This window comes from Podarcis melisellensis (assembly GCF_964234715.1).
Source record: "Podarcis melisellensis genome assembly, chromosome: 8".
Classification (NCBI taxonomy): domain Eukaryota; kingdom Metazoa; phylum Chordata; class Lepidosauria; order Squamata; family Lacertidae; genus Podarcis; species Podarcis melisellensis.
In genome coordinates, this window is record NC_138540.1 from 52,889,834 (window position 1) to 52,902,163 (window position 12,330).

General features: G+C 51.5%; 1 protein-coding gene across 2 annotated transcripts; it reads right to left on the reverse strand.

The window, feature by feature from the left end:
* Positions 1–2,057: 2,057 nt before the first annotated feature.
* On the reverse strand, positions 2,058–11,766 carry MATCAP1 (microtubule associated tyrosine carboxypeptidase 1). Of its 2 annotated transcripts, none has more exons than XM_081920368.1 (7): positions 11,617–11,766; positions 7,270–7,916; positions 5,718–5,861; positions 5,103–5,235; positions 3,578–3,883; positions 3,034–3,131; positions 2,058–2,394 (listed from the first exon to the last, which is right to left on the reverse strand). In XM_081920368.1, exons 2-7 carry the CDS (start codon positions 7,843–7,845, stop codon positions 2,230–2,232), a joined length of 1,422 nt encoding a protein of 473 aa, XP_081776494.1. In that variant the 5' UTR covers positions 7,846–7,916; positions 11,617–11,766; the 3' UTR covers positions 2,058–2,229. The 2 variants fall into 2 exon arrangements, with proteins under 2 accessions (XP_081776494.1, XP_081776493.1); XM_081920367.1 differs by lacking the exon at positions 11,617–11,766 and adding an exon at positions 10,274–10,405.
* Between the last annotated feature and the right edge of the window lie 564 nt (positions 11,767–12,330).

A 12,330-nucleotide genomic window follows, 5' to 3' on the forward strand; every position in this document is an offset into this window, starting at 1 on the left:
AGCTTCTCTAAAAGTATTGGATTAGAAACACACGTGAATCTGAAAAGTAAATCATGAAAACTGAGGAACATGTTTATATAGTATAAATTGAGGACTGGACATCAAAATACCACTCTTACAAAGCTGAATATTTTATAAAGGTCTGAATGTTTCTGGTTTAGAAACATTCCCACGGACAAAACTTACTGTTCTTGGGTGGCTTAGAAAACAAGGTGGAAGAAAATCCTGCAACCAAGTAAAATCCTATTTTATAAATGTGCTTCCATCTTTTAGGAAATGGGAGGGCACTTGGAAGGAGATTTTGTCAGTTATGAAAGAGGACCGATAGATAGACAGGTGTGTTTTCCAGAGCCTTGGCAAACAGGGCACATTATAGATAGACAGTATCTGACATTCTGCAACTGCATTGACACATCCTACCACATTTTATGGAGATGGCTATGGCTGCTGTTTAGCCTTCAGATTGAGGCAGTTGCAGAGGCAGCCTGTTGGGTGAAATCTACATGGGTAGAAAGGATTTGATACCAGGGGTCAGGATTGCCCAAGACCCTTTACATTGAAAGGGGTGGGTTGTACCATCCATAGGTTCATGACTGTTGGTTGCTTACTGGAGGGCTAGTAGAAGCTGGTGAAGGAAATGGCATGGAGTGTGGTGGGAGATGCCCCTTCTCATTAGTCAAGGCGGGGGGCAGGCACATGTGACTTCTTTCTAAAGTATTCAGAGAGCAAAAAGGTTACCCTCCCACTTCAGTCTGAGCAAGGATTTCAGCTTGGCAGTGCATGAAGATTTCTGCCAACCTCTCCAGCTAAGCACAACAAAAGCAGAGGAGAGTCTTTATTGAATGGAGCAAAATCTGTTTTACACCAAGGAGCCCAGCAGTGGAAATGGCTTTGACAAACAGTGTAGAAGCACAGGTAACATCACCCCCCAGTTGAGGTAGCATCGCAGGATGGAAGGGGTTGTTTTAATATGAATTTATATATCACTTAATGCCAGAAGAGACTGTTAAAGCAACAGCTTCAGACTTGACACCCAAGGTGGCCCCTGTGCACCTTTGCTCCCTCAGATTCTCCCATTTTATTTGCTTGAGAAACACTACCAAGGTCCTTGGCTCCATTTACGAAGGACCTGCCCTTGCTTATCAAACACATCCTTTTCTAAGCTAAAGCTACCTGCCCTCCCACACCTCCCTTCTGCCTCAGGGTGGCCACCAGTCTCTCTCTGCACCTCCCCCAAAATCCTTGGGCACAAACATGTTTGGTTGTCAAAAACACAGCTGAAGCAACCCCAGAGCACCCGTCACACTGCACATGCCAACTACAGACAACTGCTTACACTGGACAAAAACTTTTGTCAAAGGACTAGACGGAGCTACTTGCGTCTACTCATGGACCAGCAGGTCTTTCAGAGAAAGCAGCTTCCTGCATTCAAGGCTGTGGAGTCCTGCTGCATTCAAAGTAATTCAGGAGATGTTGAGTGCAGCTCATTGCTTGGCTTGTGAGCTCCCAAGGCACCTGCCTGGTTGGAAGCAAAAGATGCTGGCCAAGAGAGAAAGATCTCTGTCTGATGCAACAAAGCAAGTTTTTCTGAAAAGCTGCAAGCTGACTGAGATGGATATGAAACACACCTGAAGACATTTTCTAACTTTGTGTAAATGGGTTCTGTATCTAATTCTTGGCAGCCAAACCCTGGAAGACATGTCCTTGCGGCGGCTGGTGACCTCTGCACCTGCTCTCTCTCAGTCAAATGGTTGAATTGGTGAACCAAACACACTGGCTTGTGCAAACACAGGACAGTCAACCTCCCTTAGAATTGCCTTTTTTGTTTTAGCAGGATCAAAAGTGATGACTGCCAGCCTGCTCCGCAGAAGGGGAACATGCCACATTCCATGTATCTTGAGACATTTTGAAATTACTTTAAATGGCTCCAGATTGGAACACTCAGCAGACCACCTGCAAAGGTTTCTCCTTGAATAGCTGGAAGACTGCCTCATCCCAGTCTTCATTCACCTAATATTCAACCAGAGACCCCAATAAATAAAGAATAAATAGTAGGCTGTAAGCCAGTAAACTGTTTTCAGCAGGACCACAATCTGACACAACAACTTCTTTGAAGACCCCCAAAGGGCCTATTCATGATTACAGCACAGCCTGTCTTGGGTGACAGCAGCAAAGGCTGGAGGAGCCATAGCCCTCTCCCTCCCTCCCTCTTCCCCCTCAAAGGCCGTCTCATTCTGGCAGCAGCTGTTCCAGTTCCTCGTCACTGAGACAATTGGTTGCGACAATGTGGTTGAGCTGCTGCATATACCTCTCTAGATCCTGCATGAAGTGAGGGATTCGAGCCTTCTCCAGCACCCCGTATTTCTGAAGATTACTCACATCTTCGTAGGAGACCTGAATTTATTTATGTATAAGAAAAAGAGCAACTGAAAATTAGCAACTCATTCAAAGATGAGGTTTCAGTCTTCTTGCTGGAAGCCACCCACCCAGAGTGGCTGGGGCAACCCAGTAAGATAGGTGAGGTACAAAAAACATCATCATCATCATCATCATCACTGCAATACTAGAGAGTTTTGTGTAACAGACCAAATTTACCTCACCTGAGAGCCAGTCTGGTGGAGACTCCTACTGAGGGGCAAACCAGATGCATTGTGGGAGATTCACAATCAGAACTCCCTAGTGCCTCTTGGGTTAAAAACAGCCATTTTGAGGCAGGACTGTTATAATGATAAAGGGGGAGTGGGGAGAGAATAGACATTCTATGCCCTTTGGAGGAGGATCAAGATGAATTGGAGGGCCTCACTTGGATGGAAAAATTAGGTTTTCTTAGCTGAGGACTGTTAGAGGACTGTCCTGTCCTCCCTTCTTGGTCTCTTCCAGCTCTATCCACCTTCCTCCAACTGGAGCAAACACCAGAAGCCAAGCCAAAGAAAGCCCTCTTGGCTATGAGATGGAGGAGGTGAGGGTACCTGCCCCCCACAATACACACACATGGGGGGTGGGGGAAGACCACAGAGCAGGCAGAGCTGTTACCTTCCCCAGGGCAGCCAGCAGCTGGAAGTTGATGGTTTGTCGATGTCTCAGGATCCGGAGAATTCCATCCAGGTACACTTGATCTTTACTGAAACACCCTGAAAGAGAAAAACCACTGACATATCCACCTTTCAAAGTGGCGTCCAAATACTGGCAAGAAATTCAAATACTTCCTGAGGGCTGGAAGGGTGGAGGTTTGCAGGAAGTCATCTTGTGCTTTTGGAGTTTTCTTTTTTTTAGTGTTCTGCAGGGTATCAGAATCTAATTCTGAAGGGCACCATCAATCAGGAGAGCCCCCAGCACCAGCCCTGCTGCACATCAGTGCCCAAGAGCGGAGCTGTCCTTTGCAGGTCACCTACACACCATCCCCCAACCAGCCATCTTCTTGTGATGGTGGGAGGGTGGGGGCTGAGCAAGGGGGTCCTAAATCGGAGAGGAATTTTAGCAAATGCTGCTCAAGTGGCCAACCTCCAGAACCCTGAGGGCTGGAAACATTTGCATCTCTCCAATATTGAGCATCCTCATGCCATGCGAAGGCCCTTACCTGGCTCAGAAGTGTCTGTCTGGCCTCTCTTGGCTCGCACACAGTATTCCCAGCGCACCCCAGGGTCCTGCACGTAGCGCTCCAGGTCATGGAAGAGCTCGCAGAAGGACATGTGGCTGGCCCGGTAGACAGTGTAGTAGAGAAGGGCTGCCCTCCACAGGAAGGGCTGCTTGCGGAAGAGGACGCTGTGCAGACTGGCCAGGCCTTCCTCAGTGGGATTCGCCGGCTTCAGGCCATAGTGCTGGCGGCCTTCTGAGCTGTGCCACGGCTGGTGGGCATTGTTGACCCCGCGGATGTAGTGGGTGCCTAAGGCAGAGGAGAGGCATTTCCCCATCATTACTCCTCCTTCACAACTGGCTTGCCTCAGCTTTGCCCCCACCCCACTTCCCAGTCCTTCACTGGGTCAATGAATCACAGTGCAAAAGAGGACTCGCGTCCTGGGTTTTAGGCTGCATGTCCAGGGGTAGGGAACTGTATCTATCAGGTGGTGGGAACACTCCCTGCCCATCACCTGATGCCTTTATGGCATCGGATGACAACTCGAAAAATTAGAAAGCCTTAAAAATTGGAAAAGTTGAAAACCATGAAATGAATCACTTAAAAATGTGTTATGTCAGGCTTCAGGGAATCTGCTTCCTCCCCCGTAGTCATAAATGAGGAGATCAAACAAAATGAATTCTTACCAGTTAGTTTCTTTAATAAACACAGCGAAGGACAAAAGAAAGTGTCAACCCAGAATGGCGGTGCTTCTAATTAAGGCTTACACCCTCTCCATCCCTATTAATCTATGTCACTCCTACGTCTTGTAATCTGAGTTTGTGCCCTCTGAGCATTCTGTTCTGAGACTTTCTGAGCTCTTTTCGACCTTGGGCTGGGCGGAGGAATGCTGTCCAGAGACTGTGAATCTGTTAACCCTCTGTCTTCCAGTGTTTCTTTTCTTAGCTGTTCCCCATACAGTATTTCCCAGCTTCTGCCTTCTGAACTATGCCCCTCTGCAAACCACCGTTCCAAATCTATCTGTCCTCCTGCTCCTGGGAAGATGCAGGAGCAGGAGCAGGTGGAGGTGGTGGCTTCCACCATTCCTCCTCAGCATGGTCCCTGATAGTTCATTAAACTAGATAAAGCCTGACTTATTATTAAGCAGCTTCTTTCAGTCTGATGAGGCTGAAATCTGTTCTGATGTAGCAGTGGTAGCATAATGGAACTTGTACTAGACATGAGCCTTCCCTTGATTTTCATAGCCAGACAGCATTTGACAACTAGGCCCCTGCCAGTCAGCACCCAGACCCTCCTGCTCTTCAGAGTTCTAGGTCTCTGTGGCACTGAACAGAATTATTAGCCCTTTCCCCAAACCAGCCAGAGTAGTCCAGCTGGTACATCCTTCCCTTGAAAGAAAAATTGATGTCCCAACTCCTGGCAGACAATTCTCCACTCTCCTCCCACCCTGTGCTCCTTTAATACCCTTCCAGGGCACAGAGGGTTGGGGAATGTCACGGAACTTTGCTCCTTCTTCACGGATCCTCACCTATTTCATGGCGCAACATGCCCTCCAGCCAGTTCTGACGAGCCCCAGAAAGGTTGATGGCTAAAGTTGGGCGGCTGTTTTCTACCATCATCACTGCCTGAGACAGCAGGTCCTCGGTCAGCTGAACCACCACCTAGAAGAAGATTGGGGAGCAGGGCCTGTATTTACACTCTGAATTGAGCTGGGACGGAGTTCCCATCACAGGGCCCAGGATGGAGAACAAGCTTTGAAACCGAAGAGGGAAACCACAGGCCATCCATCCATCCATGCATGTGACAACCAAGACCATCCCAGCATTTATCCCCCAAGATTCTGAGCCTGCTTAGGAAACCCAGCACAGCTCTTGGGAGGTGGGTCAGGCAAGGAGCAGCACAGAGCTCCCATGCAGCTTCCCGTCCTGGTAGGACTCCAGTCAGTCCATGCAGTCTCTAGGGGAGAGTCCAGGGCTAGTCCCAGATGTGGCTTCCCACCCTCACCATCCTGGCTGGATGCAACCCCAAGCAATTACTGCCTGGGGCAGGAAGGATTTTGGGGTTTCCAAGGGCACTGCACAAAAGGCTGTCAGGGTGCCTCACCGGAATCACGCAGAAGGTCTTTTGCCAGCATTGGACTCACCTCTCCAGAGCAGCCTTCCTTCTGCATGTACTTCCTGACAATGGACCAGATCTGGCATTTGCTGAGCAACTTCCCTCCATTGGATGCCTCAAAGTTCTCGTAGGTGCTATATTTCTCCAGCACAGCATCAATGATTCCAATAGCCTGAAACACACACAGCAAGTGAATTTCAACCCACAACTGTCTGCTTTTTCTATTTAAAATAACAACAACGTTTTAAAAATGTTTTTTGGCTACCAGATACAAAGAATGAACTCCCCACTCACACCTGAAGAGAGTAGACCTGATATATTCAAGATTAATGCATAATGTTAAAGGAGGTCCAACGCAAGCTAGTTGAAGTTGTCCTTCAGATACTGGCAACCTGGATTCATTCTACTTTTTAACTTCGTAGGAATTAAAACTAAAGCAAGTTGAATAGGTGTCTGTCCATTAGTTATTCCATTGTTCCTGTGGCTTATTTTAAAAGGCACAATCTGTATGCATGTGTTTTGCCTTTTCCTCCATTATGTATTTCCCTGGATAACCAGAGACAATCTTGGATATTTATGACCTGTAGACCAAATAGACAGACTGAAGAGCATGAAGGACAGGTGGTTGCCATCATGAGATCACCCCTTCCTCTGCCTCAGCTAGGAAGCCCTAAGCAGCCCAGCCATCAACACAGAGAACTGAGGCCATGTTGCTCCACAGCAGGCAGACCTGGCTAACCAGAGGCAGCAAGCCTCTGTGATTCCTCAAAGTCTGGCAACTGAAGGAGCTGGTCAAATTTTATTCTCGCCTGGCAAATGTCTTTCAGCTCCCCTCCGCAAAAAACGACTGTGGACAAATTCCCTCAGAGAACAGTTGTGTGAATTAACAAGAGGAGTCAAAAGTTCTAACACCACCAACAGAATGAAGAAGTAGAAAGATTGCTCAGCCCAAAACAGGGTAGCACCAGCTGTGAGCAGAAGACCCAATTCAAACTGCCACCATTCCCTTAGTCTCAGCCCTCCAGTCTGCAATATGGAGGCAATGATCCTGACCCAGTGTGCAAAGGTATGAGAGTCCAGTCACCCCTGCTGCTTGCCACTGGTCCTAACACCTGGGCTGCTGAAAGAAGCATCTGATTCCCAAGTTTAAAACTTCACCCTCTTAGATCCCTGAGTCCTGGCATCCCACAGTAAAACACTGCCTGGATGTTGGGGGAGTGGGGCATGTGCTCATGTGTGCCAGGATCAGAGCAGGCTCTCTCCCTCCAGTGGCATGACTCCGTTTCTTTGGACCCCCTTGCCAAACTAGAATCTAGAAAAGTAGGTGAGCCTCTAGATTCTGCAAAACATTTTGGCCCCCTGCTCCTTACAGGGCTATTGTGAGGATTACTGATGCACACAATATAATGCCAGCTGCGCTCCTGCTACTGAGACCCAAAGCATCTTTCCTCCCTCTGGGAGGCAGAGACTTGCTGGCTTAGTCTCCTCGCAGCAGAGCAGAGGGAAAGGGATGTGGAGGGAGGAGCAGCCATTTGGAAGAAAATGGCAAAGGCAGAGGGAGCAGGGGGAACTTTCCTTACCTGTGAAATAAACTGCCCAGAGGCCTCTTTGTATTTCTCCAACACAGCTTCAGGGACAGGCTCTGCGTATTCAAACTGGGGGTTGTAGGCGTAGCAGGCCCCAAAGAACTTCTCCCTCTCTTTGTCAACGTTCACCGGCCGCAGGGCCACCAGCAGGCAGGGACTTTTCCTCTTGGCCCCGATGCACCTGTCCGCCTTGGCTTTGGGGAGGTGAGGCAGGGAGGCGGCACTGCGGATCTGCCCCCGTGCGCGGTCCCTCCGGTTCACTGCGCAGATGCTCTCGCTCCGGCGCATCCAGCTGCAGGGATTCTGGAAGGCAGGGCAGAGGCCCACGGGGGGCGGCACTTGGGGCTCTGGGTTCTGGAGGCACTTGGTCTTGGGGGGCGCCCGCTGGCCCGGGCTGGAGGAGTCTGAATCCAGAGAAAGGGAAGGAGAGAAGAAGGGAGGCACCCGCAGCCCCTCATAGGGGCGAGAGGCCTCCTTCTTCCCGCTTCTCCGCTGCTGCAGGCCAGCACCAAAGACATCAGGCTGCTGTTCCCGCCGCCGAAAGGACTGCCGACCCGAGTCCAGCACCATCTTGTTTGGGGGCAGCCCTCTGAGGGGATGTCATCAGGCCAGCTCGGAGGATTCTTTGCTCGGAGGAAGCCCTGGGCAGCAAAGAAAAGGAGGCACAGGCTTCAGGCTAAGATTCCCTTCTCCACAAAAAAATGGGTAGCTACGTTTGATCAGGTTCATTAAAACAAAAAGAGAATTTGAAGAGCTCCACAAAGACCTCTGCAAACTGAATGAATGGGCTGTAGAACAGCAAAAGCAACTGCAAGTGAAAGCAAGTGCAAAGTGATGAACGTTGGGGCAAAAAGACTGTTAATTTCACAAGTGCACTCATGGGGTCTGGTCTGAACTGGTGGTGTCTTACCAGAAATGAGACCTTGGGGTCATAACAGATAGCTCAGTGAACATGTTGACCCAGTGTGCAGCAGCTGTGAAAAACACAAATTTCATGCTAGGGATCATTAGGAAAGGAATTGAAAATAAAGCTGCTAATATTGTAGTGCCATTCTACAAATCTATGCTGCAACTTCATATGGAAGAATGTTCTCAGTTCGGGCTACCTCATTTCAAAAAGAATATTGTAGAATTTGAAAAGGGCATCCAAAATTATAATGGAATGGAGCGACACTGCTATGAGGAAATTTTGCCACATGTGGGGCTTTTTAGTTTAGAGAGAAGATGGAAAAGAAGTGACATGGTCAAAGTTTCTAGAATGAGGCAAGGCATGGAGAGTGGACAGAGAAAAGCTTTCCTCCTTGTCTCCTAAGACTAGACCCCATGGGCTTCCAGTGAAGCTGAATGTTGGAAGGACTTCTTCAGGCAGAACACGGCTAAATGATGGAACTCACTCCCACAGCAACGGCCACCAACTTCAATGGTTTTTAAAAAAGGATTGGACAGATTCATTCAGGAGAAGGCTGCCAACAGCTGCCAGCCACAATGGCTCTGCCCTGCCTCCATGGACAGACTTAGTAATGCCTCTGAATACTGCAGAAGGGGAGAGTGCAGATATTGTGCTTAGGTCCTGCTTGTGGGTTTCATCCCTTTGGGGCAGCTGGTTGGCCACTGTAAAGACAGGATGCCAGACTAGAATGTCTACCGTCAACCTGAGCCAGCAAGTCTGCTCTCACGTACTTCACGAGCTGCGGGGCGGAAGGGTGTGGGTGCTGCTGCTGACAACAGCAACATCTCTCCTTTTGCCTGTTCTCCTCACAAGAGGCAGCTCTGGATGGTGACCCAGTAAGCACCCCCACAGGCTTTGCATTATCTGAAAACATGAAGAGGGACAACAGGTCCTTTCTAAAGTCTGATGTGCTAAGCTTGGCTGCCATTACTCATTGAGGAGGAGCAGGAGGAGACTCTCAGTGTGTGTTCAGTCACCCTTGTAGTGACTACTCTGTATGTTCTATGGCCAGGTTATTGGCACTAAAAATGGGCTCTTAGTTTCTGCCTTGGCTTTGGGCTTCCTCCCTCTAAGCTCTACTCAGAGTAGAACTAACACTGGCTACAACCCTTAGCTGTCGGGATCCACCAATACTTCCCATCTGAAGATGCTTTTAGGGTCCTTCTGAAAGGCAACTGTGTGCTCTGCCCCTGAGCCTGCCGCCACCCACTCAGTCCCTGAGCATCTGCCAAACTGAGTCAGGCACTCAGCATGTTTGGCCACGGGAGAGAGAAAGAGGAAGAAGGATTTCTGCATACAACAGGGAACTGATTTAAGGGATCCCCATCACAAAAAGCAAAAATGGATCTCTGAGCCCTGGTTCCCAGGAGTACCTGGCTAGCCAGAGGGACCTTTAAAGGGCTGGCTGAGGTCAAAGGGCAGAATGGGCAGGTCTAGTAGCCACTATTCAACAGGACAGCTAAGGATGGAGCCTCCATGTTCATGAGCAATATACCGTATTTTTTGCCCTATAGGACGCACTTTTCCCCCTCCAAAAATGAAGGGGAAATCTGTGTGCGTCCTATGGGGCGAATACAGGCTTTCGCTGAAGCATGGAGAGCGAGAGGGGTCGGTGCGCACCGACCCCTCTCGCTCTCCAGGCTTCAGGAAGCTATCAGCAAGCCTAGGGAGCCCATGGGAGTTCCCGCAGGGCTTCCTAAGCTACGGATAGCAGACTGCTGCCCAGCGCGCAGGGCACCCTGAAGCAGAGCACCCCACGCGCCGAGCAGACATCTGCAGCCTGGGGAGCCCTGCGGGAGTTCCCGCGGGGCTCCCCACGCTGTGGATAGCAGCTTGCCGCCCCGCGTGCGGGATGCCCTGAAGCAGAGCACCCCGCGCGCCGGGCAGACATTGGCCAGCCCCACAAGCTCGGGGGACAGCGGGGAGGGGCAGCGCCGCCATCCCGCTGTTCCCCGACCTGGTTTTGGGGGGGAAATAAAGGGGAATTTTTTTTCCTTTATTTCCCCCCCAAAAAATTAGGTGCGTCCTATGGGATGAAAAATACGGTACCTCAGATCTTAGGGGCTAGCTGCTCCTGAGCTTCCCAAAGGCAGGCTTGGCTGGCTGGCTGCTCTGGGAGACAGAATACTGGCTGGGGCAGGCCTTGGCCTGATCCAGAGAGGAGATTCTTATGTCATCATAATGGACAGGAGGCAAGCAGGGAAGTGGGGGGGGGCAGGAGGACTAGTGGAAACCCCAGCACAGCACAGCAAACTCACACCACTTGCACCATCTGTGCAATTCCACAACTGAAGGCAGAGTCTACCTTCAAGCATTACTGAAGGGAGCAGGGACCAGGGAGGAGATGCCGATTTAGTTCCTTGCCAACAGCACAAGGAGCCTAGGAATGCATCTGTATGTAGGAAGCATCCCTGGAGCAAGGCAAGGAAAGCTGCCCCATCCAGATTGAGCCCCATCAGCTCTGTGAATGGCCTGGGGACCACAGGAATTGCAGGGGCTCAACAGGCTCAGGTTTGCCCAGCATGACCCAAAGGTGGATCTTGCCAAATCTGCTCCCCTTATTTATGGCAAAGCAAATAAGCAAGGTGATGTTTGCTTGTCCTTGCATCTCAGCAGGAATCTCCAAGTAGGGGAAGCAGGTGATTGGAGGGTGCTCCAAAAGGAGCACTTTGGGCTGGGACAGCTGCTGGGGCATCTCCAAGGAGACAGGAGGTGGTCAGGACTTAGTCTCTGATTTGGGGGGGGGGGCAAACCTTATTCTCTGAGCCAGGTGGGAAAGAGCATGTAAACTAAGGGTCCTTGAGGCTACTGTTAGTGAGGTTTCTATGCCTGAGGGATCCCTGAAACCACCGTCAGCCTCCCGTTCAGCCAGACAGGACCACGAGATGTCACGCTCTCCCCCATCACACAATAGATCCTGGAGGTTGAGTTTCCCACACATTCTCCGCAGCTGGGTAGCAGCACCCGCAGGAAGACCCCACGCAGAAACAAAAGCCCTGCGACACCCCGGAGCTGAAGCTGCCTTTGGGGAGATCCTGAAGATCAGGATTTCAGCAAGGCCCCGAGAGTCAGACGGGGGTCCGGGGGGAGAGAAACCGGGTTCAGACGCCTTGCTCAGCAAGAGGCACGTGGGTCGCTAGGTGGACTTGGGCCAGCTGCTCTTTCTGCGCCAGACCCTCCTCGCAGGGCTGTTGTTAGGATCACTGGAGGATCCGTCCCTCGGAGGCTCCCCGGGACTTCTTTGCAGGGGATCTCTTTGTGGGCCCGCAGCTATCCAAGAAAAGCGAGCCCCCGAACCGCCTTTTGTCCTTGGGAACCCCGCCCCGCTGCCAGAGATCCCGCCCGCCGGGGCTTCCCTCCCTCCACCCCACCGTAGCCGCCCCGGTACCTACCCGGCTGCGCTCCCTCCTCCTCCTCCTCCTCCTCGGCCCGCTTGGTCGGTGCGGCGGAGGAAGCGCGGGAGGGTCTGCGGGGCGGGCGGCGACGGGGGTGGGGAGAGACAGACCGACAGACAAGGGCTTCGAGCATGCTCAGTGGCGCTGCGGAGGGAGGCGCGCCCGCGCAGCCAGACCCCTCCCCGGGCAGGCGGGCTCCAGCGACCCCCGAAGAAGCGGCGGCGCCAGGGCGGCTCTTCGAGAGCTGGGGCTGCGGGCGCTTCGGGCTGGGGCTGCGGGCGCTGCCCTCTCCCTTCCCCTCGAGGCTGCGGGAAGTCCTTGGAGAGCCGCCCAGGGCAGCGCTTGGGGGGAAGCCTTGGGCGTGTCGCAAGGGGCGGGTAAGCGCGCTCTGCCCCCTCCCCAGGGACCCGGAAGGAGGGCCGCCTCTCCAATCCCCCCATTGCGCGCATCACCTGATGGCATCGGTGCGCCTTTGTCTCCCAGCAGCTGCCGGCCCGGGGGTGTGGGGGTGTGGGGTGGGGGTCCCCGTCCCACTTCCTCCCACTCCAACGCCTCGTTTCGCTTCTCCTTTTCTTTTTGGGAGCGTTTCATGGCTGGGTATTTTTTTTTAAATAAATTGTGTTCAGGGGTGAGGCGCCAACTTTAAACATTTTAAATGAATAGATAAATAGGCCGTTTAATCCATTGACCCACTGAAACCCAGGCGCTTAA

Excerpts from the sequence above, each read along its gene's own strand:
- MATCAP1 (XM_081920368.1), bottom strand. The coding sequence starts at position 7,845 with ATGGTGCTGGACTCGGGTCGGCAGTCCTTTCGGCGGCGGGAACAGCAG. Across the intron at positions 5,236-5,717 it reads AGGAAGGCTGCTCTGGAGAG|GTGGTGGTTCAGCTGACCGA; the intron begins GTGAGTCCAATG and ends ATCTTCTTCTAG. Across the intron at positions 2,395-3,033 it reads TGCTGGCTGCCCTGGGGAAG|GTCTCCTACGAAGATGTGAG; the intron begins GTAACAGCTCTG and ends AAATAAATTCAG.